At 41.2% G+C, this 11,732-nt stretch overlaps 2 protein-coding genes across 7 annotated transcripts in view; one reads left to right on the top strand and one right to left on the bottom strand.

The window, feature by feature from the left end:
* The first annotated feature begins 380 nt into the window (after positions 1-380).
* Positions 381-7,670, top strand: slc25a29l (solute carrier family 25 member 29-like). Of its 4 annotated transcripts, XM_086275113.1 has the most exons (5): positions 382-846; positions 2,438-2,481; positions 3,167-3,210; positions 3,495-3,578; positions 4,154-7,670. In XM_086275113.1, exons 4-5 carry the CDS (start codon positions 3,528-3,530, stop codon positions 4,922-4,924), a joined length of 822 nt encoding a protein of 273 aa, XP_086131239.1. In that variant the 5' UTR covers positions 382-846; positions 2,438-2,481; positions 3,167-3,210; positions 3,495-3,527; the 3' UTR covers positions 4,925-7,670. The 4 variants fall into 4 exon arrangements, with proteins under 4 accessions (XP_086131237.1, XP_086131239.1, XP_086131238.1 ...); XM_086275111.1 differs by lacking the exon at positions 3,167-3,210 and having other exon boundaries at positions 381-846; XM_086275112.1 differs by having other exon boundaries at positions 2,438-3,210.
* A 160-nt stretch (positions 7,671-7,830) lies between these two features.
* fancm (FA complementation group M) overlaps positions 7,831-11,732 on the bottom strand; it is a 43,088-nt gene continuing 39,186 nt past the window's right edge. For all 3 annotated transcript variants that reach the window (XM_086275108.1, XM_086275110.1, XM_086275109.1), the window contains 7 exons: positions 10,700-10,865; positions 10,488-10,594; positions 9,905-10,374; positions 9,674-9,767; positions 9,038-9,386; positions 8,471-8,765; positions 7,831-8,384 (listed from right to left, as the gene is read on the bottom strand). In XM_086275108.1, coding sequence (XP_086131234.1) covers positions 8,258-8,384; positions 8,471-8,765; positions 9,038-9,386; positions 9,674-9,767; positions 9,905-10,374; positions 10,488-10,594; positions 10,700-10,865 — 1,608 coding nt within the window. In that variant the 3' untranslated portion in view covers positions 7,831-8,257. The remainder of the gene's footprint in view (positions 8,385-8,470; positions 8,766-9,037; positions 9,387-9,673; positions 9,768-9,904; positions 10,375-10,487; positions 10,595-10,699; positions 10,866-11,732) is intronic.

Here is an 11,732-nt window from a genome sequence, read left to right as displayed (position 1 = left end):
TTCTGAAAACAACACGGAAATACGTGAAGCATTTTCCAGACATGCACATTGGGCATAAAACACCTGCTTCCAAAAGTCACAAGGCCACACAACGTGACTAAGCAAAAATAAATAAAATCACACTGAAAAATACAATTATGATAAAGCCAAAAATGTTATAAACATAACGTTTAAGCTATAAACCATTACTGGATGATTCATTGTTACGTCAGTCTATATATTCAAACCACATTATAACTACACAAATTGCCACACTGGAAATTCACAAGGCTGACGAGGACCACAGTTGATGTGACGGTAGAGGAAAGATAGCTTCAGACTTTTGGTGTAGGTGATGTGCCCCCTGCAGCAGCCAATGGGCGTGAGGGGCGGACAGTACCAACTAGAGGAGGGCTCTGGGGGAGTTGTCCGCTTCTAAATAATCCGATTGGGCCGTCTTAAAAAGGGAAAACGCTTCTTTTCTACTTTGAAAACCCGCCTTCTGCCGCGGTACAGAAATAGAAAGGTTTGTCTGAAAGAGCACCTCTATAGAGGGAGAGGAAGGGACACCAGTGAGAAGAAAACTGCTTTATTCCAGTTTCGCGTCCGAGCGATTAGCCAGAGACGTTTATCTTCCGTTTGCTGAGCATCAGCAACGTAAAGGAGGCTATTACCTAGCTAACCAGCCTGGCTGAACACCAAGCCGGGGGGGTCGTAAATAGCCAAGTTTACACAGATACCGAGAAAGCATTTCCCACTTACGCCTCTTTAATTACGTTTATCAGCCCTTAAGTTAGCCTGACACCTTCCAGTCGTTGCATTTTTTTGAGGGAATGGCACTGGACTTCGCTGCTGGATGTGTAGGAGGTGAGTAGCAGCTAGCCACGTTAACAGGTTGACGCTAGCATTAGCATTAGCCACCTTTCTGTTTTTTTCCATCGTCAAAAGCTCAAGCTGTTGTTGCGGTGTAATTTGTGCCGTGCCGTGATTTCTCGATTTACACCCAGCTAGTTTATGTGATAACATTGTAAAGCCACATGAATGACAGGTTGAATACTAAAACACTGGAGCTGGGTGCTTTTTAACCCCCCCAGCTCAACGTTATGTTGCAGTGCTAACGTGAAGTTATTCCCAAATCTGCAGCACCCACGTAGAGATTGCTGTTTATAGTCGACATTCATCATATATCTACGTATCAATTAAACTTGCACACGTCCAGGAAACCCCAGAAATGTGAAATGATCGTGATCTCAGCTTTTCTTTAGTGATTATCGGGCAATTTCCCCCAAATATCTGCATTCCTTTCATCATTCCACTAACCCATTCCAAAGTAGGGAGTTACCATGAGGAGAGGCGGCGGTCCGCAGAAAGTTAAGCTCATGCATTCATCTTTGCCTCACACAAAAGCCCTGTGGGAATTTTGCAAGCTGTTTTGTCAGTGTTCAAGGACAGGACTTCCCAAAGTCTGTTGGATCCCAGGTAGAGTTACTGCAGTGTAACTTAGTCTTAGATAACACCTTCATTGAGAGAGTCAGTAGTGCGGTGTAGAATGACTATACTACAGTACTATTAGTACTACTATCTCCCTTGAACGGCTTAACATGTAGCTGATTACAAAATACAAAGGAATGGTACCAGATTTGGACTAACATTAAACTATTTATATAGAATAGTCTGAGAAATTATTTTTTTAAGGGAATAAAAAGTTCAGATATTGCTTTACCAGTGCATTTTAGTTATACATGCAGTATGTTAGTTACTGCAAGAGTAAAATAACGAAGTTGTTTTCTTAACCTTCCCCTAATGGTTTTACATCAGTTTCCCAACCTAGTTGACAACCTTGCATGAACACATGGCAGATTTAAATCACCCCAAGTGTTTTAAGCTGTATGATTTGTTTACAAAGAGGCTTTTTATTTGCATAACATATTTATCTTTAGAAATTCAGTGGTGTTATTTCTGGTGCATTATCCTCATGTTGGTGTGCAGTCTTTGAAAACATCTGATATGAAGACAGTGTTGTATAATGATTTTCTGGCATATTGACACAAGTCAAGGACAGGCCAGTGTTGAGCTTTCGTCAGTGTTAAGCTTTCGTCACTTCGTGCAGTGCAGTGACCAGCTGATGACGGCTCCATCTCATGATGGACAGGTGTCTGTTGCAACTACTGGACCAAAAGCCATCTTCTTTTTCCAAACTCAAGCCATCAGTGCATTTGTACCTTTATAACTCAATTATTATATTGTGGTTCTTTTCTTAAGAGAAGAAGTCCATGGGATATATGATGACCTTGTGTGCACTGAGATTACTTCTGTATGACATGTTTTCCACCCACTGTCTCTGCTCTAACACCACAACTTTTTGCATGCTGTGGTCTGGTGATTATCTCTTGAGTTTTTAATAAGAATAGTTCAGTGAAACAGTCAGTTGTTCATTCCTGTCTTTTTTGTTTTTTAGGTGCTGCTGGTGTTTTGGTTGGGCATCCGTTTGATACTGTAAAGGTGGGTGTCTGCTGCATCCTCTTTGGTGTTTGCTCATTAGTCACAAAAAATAAAACATGCAGTACTTTGCTGACAGCCTTCATTTAAATCCAGATAAGTTGAGAGTACACGATGAGCCCAAGAGAGGAAGGGGATGACTGAGCAAGAAGAATAAATCTTCTGATTAGTTAGAGTTCAGAACAGGACAGTACGTTCACTTCTTTACAGATTTCAATGAAACCGTCATTTATCAAAGGATTTGTAGGGATGGTTAATTAGCTGAATAACTTGTAGTCACATAGCCTATATAATCATCACTATGTACCTGCAGAGTCCCACACGATTTTATATGCATTAAAGTTAGTTGTAATGTTAAGGTTGAAATCAAATTCATTTTTATCACAACTTTTACATGATCTGTGGTTGACGCATAGGATTTATGTGAATGAACCTAAAAACAGTTTTCTTTACTTGATGCCATTCGCATATAAATGTTGCATAGACTGGATTAAGCAGTGGCAAAGTGAGGACGTTTTGACGTGAGACTTGTGTGAATGTGGAGCATCCGCTTTAGAGGCAAGCAGTGAGAGAATGGTTTGGTTATAGTTCTTTTACACCCTTGCTTTCAATGTCATTTCTCCCTGAGCCGGTGTCTGCTTGGGGCTCGGAGGCTGTCTTTAACAGCAACAGTGTCACTGTGTTGTAGATGAGAGAGAGAAATAAACAACCTCTCCACGGAAATGTGACCTAGTAAGTATGGTCCAGGTCTTTCTTTCTCTCACCCACTGTTATGTCTTTGAGATATTAAAATAAAAAGCACCGAAGACATTTTGTTCTTTTTACAGCTTCATACTCGGTTAATGTTTTTCTTATTCTCCCACATGTTGCACCCCCCCTTTATCATCCTTTGTTTTTCTTCCTGTTGACTGCTTGTTTCCCTGAAAACCTGTATTACACAGATCTTGGTTTGTAGTTACTGTGGTCCTCTTTGGCCTTTTTCCAGTTTTTACTCCAATGAGTTCTGTCACCCACAGGTGCGGCTTCAGGTTCAAAATGTGAATAAACCTATGTACCGTGGGACGTTCCACTGCTTCCAATCAATCATACGCCAGGAGTCGGTGAGTTTAAATTTGTTAGCATAGTGCTTGCTTTAAATTAAATAGGTTACATTTAAATATATCCTTGGTGTTAAGCTGGAGTTGTTTATTATCTGGAGAATGTCCTGTGCACTGATTAAAGTGTTTAGTTGCTGTCCCATCTCTCAGTAAAGACATTAGGCAACGTGGGCGAGGTGGGGGGTCTGTTAGCTGGGGTCAATGAGGAGCTTATTCCTGGAGGAGCTAAATAAAGCTTTGGACATCATGCTATTTTTGCTAAGAGGGGGCATGGCCCCTCAGACCTCATGTCTGTTTCTCATGGATGTCCTTTATTCCCCCCCACAGTAATATTCAAACGTAAGGTGGTTTCTCAGCTGTTTATGTACTTGTAAAATAAATGATGAGGATGTATTTGAGAAGTAGCTTTATTGGCAAAAGGAGATTATTAGACGATACGCAACCCATAATTATTTGCTTTAGCCATATTAGTAATCCATTGCTGATAACATCTGGAAAAAAGTGCACTGCTTCCTATAGCCTCCTTACTTTCTTGTTTTTATAGTGTTGATCTGACTCAGTAACATCTGTGTTTGCAGATGCTGGGTCTGTACAAAGGTATTGGCTCTCCAATGATGGGTTTGACCTTCATCAATGCTATAGTTTTTGGTGTCCAGGGAAACACAATGCGCATGCTTGGCCGTGATACACCTCTCAACCAGTTCTTGGCTGGAGCCTCTGCTGGAGCCATCCAGTGTGTCATTTGCTGTCCAATGGAGCTGGCCAAGACACGTATGCAAATGCAAGGAACTGGAGAGAAGAAGTCTAAGAGGAAAATGTACAAGAACTCCTTGGACTGTCTGGTGAGAATCTACAATAAGGAGGGGATCAGAGGGATCAATCGTGGTATGGTTACCACCCTGGTGCGCGAGACGCCGGGTTTTGGCGTGTACTTCCTTGCGTATGATGTGCTGACACGCTCCCTGGGTTGTGAGCCAGAAGACCCCTACATGATCCCCAAGCTGCTGTTTGCTGGTGGCATGTCAGGCATAGCTTCCTGGCTGTCCACCTATCCCGTGGATGTGATCAAGTCACGTCTGCAAGCGGATGGGGTCGGCGGCGTTTACCAGTATAATGGTATCATGGACTGTGTCAGGCAGAGCATACAAAAGGAGGGGTGGAGAGTGTTCACTCGTGGACTTACGTCCACTTTGCTCCGTGCATTCCCAGTGAATGCCACCACATTTGCCACTGTGACTTTGTTCTTAATGTACATGCGCGAGGGTGGAGAGTGTAGCATTCCAGACTCTGAGCCGCCGTCTGTCCAACTGCAGCCTCTGCAAACGCAGACACAGCCGACCAGCATGTAAGCTGGCGTGCAACAGTGAGTGTTGTTAATTTTTAAGCAAACCTATCTGTAGACAGTTTGTACACAGGTCAAGGATCTGTTAATTAGTGTCCACAATCACAGAGGAGAGCTATGTTTTGGGTAAGCATCTGTCCATAAAGCTTAAACCAAGTGGTCTCACATAGTATTTAAATAATATATATTTTAAGAGAAAATCTGCAATTGTAAATATGTTCTCTTTGCTTTTGTACATATTTTGCTTTTTTAAGCAAATTGAAATAAACTTGACAGTTACAAGAGTTACTGTAACATACAGTGACTGTTACAGATGTCCCGAAAATGTTGAACACGTTGATCCTAATGATGCCGTTTTCATCCTATAATATTACACAAGCCTAAACACACAGCACGGCGTTTGGTATATTTGTGAATCGGTGCTGTTTATACTGTTACTTTCTACCATTAGTTAAATGAAGATGATTTTTAGGGTAATTTTTAATAGTCAAAAATTATCCTGTTTAGCATCACGTGAACACTGTTTTGTAGCATCTTGTGTAAACTGTTACAAGCAAATTTTCATGTTCATTAATGCTTCATGTAGCTTGAAGTTTTAGGCAGAAATTTTAAAAGGTAAATAAAATAAAAAGTCACAACGCACTTTTTTTTTTTTTAACCTGAAGATCTCCCCTCTCTGCCCAAAGTCACTAGACAAACATTGGCTTGCACACATGCCTTGAAATGTGCACATAAGACGAGCTGTGATTTCGGGCTCTAGCTACTACGACTACTGAGCCACTGATAATCGCTAACAGAGGGTTAAACTGTCGCTTGTACTGAATGACCATTGTTGTATTGTTCAGCCAAGAAAAATAAAACTAGGTTTAAAGGCCAGTCGCTTTTCTTTCCAGGAAAGAGGGTAAAATTTTAGAAGCGATTGTCTACATTGCTGCTGCGGATCAGACTTGTGACTTCTTAACGTCCCCATATACTACCCAGAAGTAGCCACCGCAATCATGTGTTGGAAGAGTAAAGGGAGGATCAGAACAAAATTCATCAGTCCTCCGCTGGAAACTGGGGGGGAAAGGTGTCTTGATTGTCTTGACGTTTTTCATTTCAGTCAGACTTTTCACCATCATAATCTCAGCACTGAAAAGATGCAATTAGCTAAAGTCTCTGATGCTAGATTTTGTTTTGTTTTTTTGGCAGAAAATTCAAATTTTTGAACAATGGAGTGTTGAACCTTCTGGTGAAATTAAAAAAAAAAAAATACTGATTTGGCTGTATGATACACTTGGCTTAAAAAAACAAAACAAACTTTAACCCTTTAAAGCCCTATGATGCCAAAAAAATTCTGCCTACACCAGCTTTACCTCCCTCGTAGCTGAGTTAATTCTGGCTGCTGTATAAAGTTTCAAGTTTGCAGTTACCACAAACTTTTTATACCACTTCTTAGACTGTATATCTGTACAGAGAGAAAGTTTGTAATGAAAAATATTGGAGGCTCTGATGGTGGTCTGTTGCAGTACGACATAATTTTTGATGGTCAGAAAAAATAACAGTGTAATATTTTCTTTGTTTGAGGCGGTCATTGTAAAACCAAATCAGATGCAATGTAATCATGTTGTGGACACTGTAGTGTGTCCAAAGAAAGCACCTTACGGTATGACATTAAGCATGTGTATGGTTAAAAATACATTTTGGCAATCACAATTCCTCCCAATGGATTTTACAATTTTACAAAGGGAAGATTCTCTTGCAGTTTGCCAAGACCAGTCAAGTACACTAATTTCTGCCACCTAGAGGCAGAGAAGGTAATGGCTCCTGTATTTTTAACCTTTGTATATTAACTTAAAAAAAGTCTGTTTTTTCTGCATAGTTAACAATTGACATTCTTCAGCATTAAAATGAGCATTATACCCAGCCAGCCTGCAGCAAGTGCATTCACGAACACCTCTATATTAGGGGCAGGGATAGCTCAGTAGGTAAAGTGGTCGCCCCATGATCGGAAGGTCGGCGGTTCGAATCCACTTAACGGCTACCCTGAGGTACCCCTGAGCAAGGTACCGTCCCTACACACTGCTCCCCGGGCGCCTGCTTAGTGGGCTGCCCACTGCTTCAAATGCAGAGAAAAACAAGTAATTTCCCCATGGGGATCAATAAAGTATCCATTATTATTATTATTATTATATTAAATATTCACAAGAAAGGTGTCCTAAATACAGAAGCCATTACTTTCCCTTAATGTAAATGATCTACATCTTCACAGCTCACTGACCTCCAGGTGTAGCTTAGCCCGCAGTGCCGGCTTAGATGTGGAGGTCTTGAAAACTGCTTTGGATTTGTCCAAAGAGAATGTATATATTGAATGTGGCAGTTTTCTTTGTCTTTTTCTTGTTTTGTTTTGGCTTTGTGAGAATTCTAGACTTCAGATTTTACTTTAATGCATTCATGTGTTGTTACCGCTTTTTGCCTGTGGGTTTATCTTTATTGGCAAGTAATTCCTGATATCTCTGTAAAAGAAAATGCTGCTGTAAATATCTGATGTTGCTATTGTTTGTACTGTTAACAACTTGTACAATACCTTTCACCAAAGTAGAACATGTCATTTAAAACCCCAAAGGAGAACAGTGAAATAAAACACTTTACTTTTTTCTTTTTCTTTTTTTTTTTTTTGGCTGGGCATTTTTAAGTTTGAACATTTGGAAACCCTACAAATTATTAGGCTTCTAGCAAACCCCCCAAAATAAAGTTTTAAGTGAATGAAAGAATGAGCTGTCTCAATTCAGTTAAAAAAAAAAAGTGATGTAATAAACATCACATTTTTTTGCTTTCGTGGTCTGTTAGAAAGAAACGGGCTGACCTCTAGAGGAAGTAAGCTGATATCAAAGAAGCTCAATGTGGGTATTGGAAAAGATTTCCTTCTCAAAATGTGGCACAAAACTACTTTAATAAACACATAAAATATAGTTTATTAAAGAAAACAAACATCCATTATTATGTTATTCAAGTTTCAATTATTGAATTCTTACCAATGCTGCTTAATACTACCTTACAGGTCAACTGTACACTTTGAAGAAACCCAATGTGTTCTTTAACATAAATATAAAGTTGAGTGTTGTGCTCATTCAACTTGATGTGCAAAAAGGATGAACCTAGATCCTGAAGCTCTTCTCTCATTGAGAGATCATATTAAATGCAGTCAACGTATTATTCTAACTGCTGTCTTCCTGAGACAAAGACAGAAAGAAGCAGAAGAATGTATGAAGTGAAAAAAATACACATAAGAATAAATGAAAAAAAGAAGAAGATGTATTTCAGTTTATAGAGTCCCAGCAGTGTTTTTTCCAGCAGCATGCTAGCTGTTCTTTCCTGATTTTGACATATTCATGAGGAAGGAGTCACAGGAGTAGCGCAGGAACCGATAGATCTCCTCTGCTTTGGGTCGACTCATACACCCTCCCTTCTGTATGGCTTCTATCGGGCTGCAGGGAGGAAGCAGGTAAAGAAGAGATGACGTACTGAAGAAGAAGAAAGTATTCATAATTCGATACAACACAACGTCCATCACCTGTTTATTAGCTGGGCGATCGATGTGAAGTTGTGGCTCATGTTGAGAGCTTGAACATAGTTAACTGAAGGCAAGCTCAAGTACAGCTGCAGTGCTTGCTGCCTATGCTGCCCTTTGACTTCCACTGGTATGCCGATGCCGTGACCCTTGCGGTGCTCCAGACGTGCCACATCTGCCAGCAGCCCGGCACTCTCTTCAGCACCGTCGCTCCAGAGCGGGCGGACCCCTAATCGCACTAGCGCCGCCAAAGTGCTGTCAAAGTAGCGAGTTCGCTGAAAGGGACGAGATGCCTCACCTGGGACAGTGACAGTTAACATAAAGATCAGAAAGACATTGTCTCATGCAGCAATCATTCAGTCTAATCCTCTGTTAATTCAGTGAATTTGTGGAAAACGCTGCTAAATTCTGTCCATTTAAACCAAATGCACTCCCAATTTGGCAACCTATTTGATGTGTGCCATGCAGATGCTGTTTCAACCCTCCAGCATGCCTACATCCACTCATAGGCTCCAGTGAATATTCTTATTTACAATTACAAAGAAAATGAGCCATACTTTGAAAACGTACCGGTCTTGGTTCGGTCTTTTTCCACTATGATGCACACGCGCTCAAACAACCCCTGCAAGCTGTTCACTCTTTCCGCCAGTCGCTTCCGGTTCTGTGCTGCAGCCAGATCTGATTGGCTCTGCCTTTCCACCGCCATGCGGTTGCTGACAATGAAGTAGCTGCTGTCCAAAGAGCAGACGTGGACGGTGGCTGCGTGTCGCTGACGCAGGCTGGTCAGCAACTCCACCCCGCTACTGATGCAGCGACTGTCCACCAGGATGCAAACAGACCCAGATGGAGCGGAGGTTTCACTCACTATCAAATTCTCAGCTGTGATCTTTTGAGGAGCCAATGGAGTGGCTGGGACTGCCTGTGGAAATGAAAGGAAAAACACCTTATACTTGATTTAAACCTGTGGTGATAACAGGTTAAATAACTCAATATAATATGCTCCTTGGTCCCAGAAAAAAACCCAGTTACACAATTTTTTTTTTTTTATGTTTATCTTCTGTCTCTCATAGTAGACATGGAGTCTTGTTTGATAACAGAAAATATGATGTAATGTAGTGATATTGTTTCTATTTTTGTGTGGATTTTTGGTATTAATATTACCAGAAACAGTTAGGAATGTGTACGTCTCTTCTTGTCTGCTCATACCTGCGATTGCTTCTTTGAGGAAACTTGCAGGTGTGACTCCACAAAGTCTAGCTCGTCAGAGAGGAGATGCTGATTTTCTATCCTCTGGCGACACCTTCAGGAGAGAGAAAGAAAGACAATCTCAGAATTGTTACTAAGTACACTCTCATCCTTCCATTCTCTTCTGCTTATACAAATTCACATCCATGAGGAGGATGGCACTCACTCTTTATTACTTTATTATAACTTCACCTCTCATTTTGCTGTTCTTCACTCACAGAGCTCCTTTGTGCTTTGCTCAACAGTGAGACCTTAGAAGATAACGACACAGCTTTCTTTCCTTCTTTCCCACAAGGCTCTGGTGGTACCATCTTTGGCAATGAAGGCAACACACCATCTCCTGCTTTGAGAGCCCTCTCTTTACTTGCTTCATCTATCTCCTCCTCACTGGAATCATTCATTTGTATGACCCGGGTGCGTTTAGTTTTCATCTCGGCTCTCTGTTCTGGTGGAGGCTGAGCTCTGGTTTTTGTGCTGCCTCTTGCTCTGGCGTTGTGCAGGAAAACGCGGCGCCTGGTGGGATACTGCTTTCTCCCGTTCACAAACGAGTCCTCGGGCAGAAGGTCAACATTTTCAGCATCTTCCTCACTGGTGCCCACCAACTCCACATCACTGCCCACTACAAAGCTGTCCTCTTCATACGTCTCATCCATCTCAGGCACCTGTTTCCACACATTAAGAATGTGGCATCCTTAATTAGACTACCAATCATCAAATCCACTTAGTATTTTGTTGCTTTGTGTATCTTTTAAAATGTATTTATTTGTTAGTATACCTGGGAAAAGATGTCCATGTTGTGGTGTCTTCTGTTGGAAATTTTGAATTTGCCCTGGACTGCAGGGCTTCTCACTGACTTCAGGTACACTCCATGCATCTCTGAGTCTGACAAAGAGGAGAACAGACAGAGAGCCAAAATGCATGACTCACTCAGCCTCCTATCACACTGAGAAGCTCAGAAGGAGAGAATAAAAGAAAAATGTGTTGTACCATTCAGGCCCTGAGAGAATTGTGTATTGTCGACCACAAAACCGTTGAGAGACTGATTCTGTTCTTCTCCATCCTCCTCATCAGACGAGACCTCTACACCTTCCTCGACCTCTGACAGCTGTGCTTCTTCATCCAAAAACTGACGCCCTTTTCGGCATTTGCCGTGCTGACAGAGGAAGGATGGAAAATGTCAGGGATGACGGATGCTGAAGGTGCCAGTCGCAGATTTGTAATGACTTGACTTTTTTATGAAAGGAAAAATGGATCATGATGTCATGTAACGATCTTTAAAAAGAGACAGCGGTATGTTTTTGTCATATAATTGAGCTTTTTAAAAATTTTGGATGTAGTGTAACCATTAAAATGAAAACACTGAACACTAATAAACTAATAAAAAATGTGAATTTTGAGCTTCCTTTAATTTCGCAGAGGTTTATTGTTAGTTTCAGCTCACTCATCACTCTCAGCTCTAAGACCCTCTAAGCTTTAAAACCTCAGCACCAAACTACAGACAGGCACATGCAGAGGTAAGAATGGCAGAACACCTAAAGACCCACATATCTACCTAAGGAGCTGGTAGTGAACCGTAGAAATGATGATGAGTGTACACTACTGTGCTCATTTCATTATATTTGCTACGGAAATGGGAAACAGTTGCAGCAAACACACGGAAATGCAGTATATAAGGCTAAAACAGGCAAGTTTTTTGATAATTTCTTTAAGTAGTCTTCAGGAATAGCTCTCCAGGCTTCTTGAACGACATTCAAACTCTTCTTTAGGTGTTGGCTGTCGTCTGCTCTGTTAAGATGATCCCACACTGCTTCAATAATTTTGAAGTTCAGGCTCTGGGAGGGCTGCAGATGGCTGCAGACCACCGCTGCTGTACCTGTCTTCTGTTCTCCTAAGTACATATAAATGATTTGATCCAAAATTTTAAATTTGGATCCAATACTTCAAAAGGCCCATTGCCACTAATTTTCAGTCCAATTCCTGTGTAATTTGGCCACTTTCCTCCAATTTTTTAAGGAAACAC

The sequence above is a fragment of the Aulonocara sp. 'chitande type north' Nkhata Bay genome, linkage group LG19 (assembly GCF_057382095.1).
Source record: "Aulonocara sp. 'chitande type north' Nkhata Bay isolate Kocher_YH1m ecotype deep benthic linkage group LG19, A_spYH_male_GT1.1, whole genome shotgun sequence".
Classification (NCBI taxonomy): Eukaryota; Metazoa; Chordata; class Actinopteri; order Cichliformes; family Cichlidae; genus Aulonocara; species Aulonocara sp. 'chitande type north' Nkhata Bay.
Note: the sequence above shows the minus strand (reverse complement) of the source record. Positions and strands in the feature narration are given on the sequence as shown.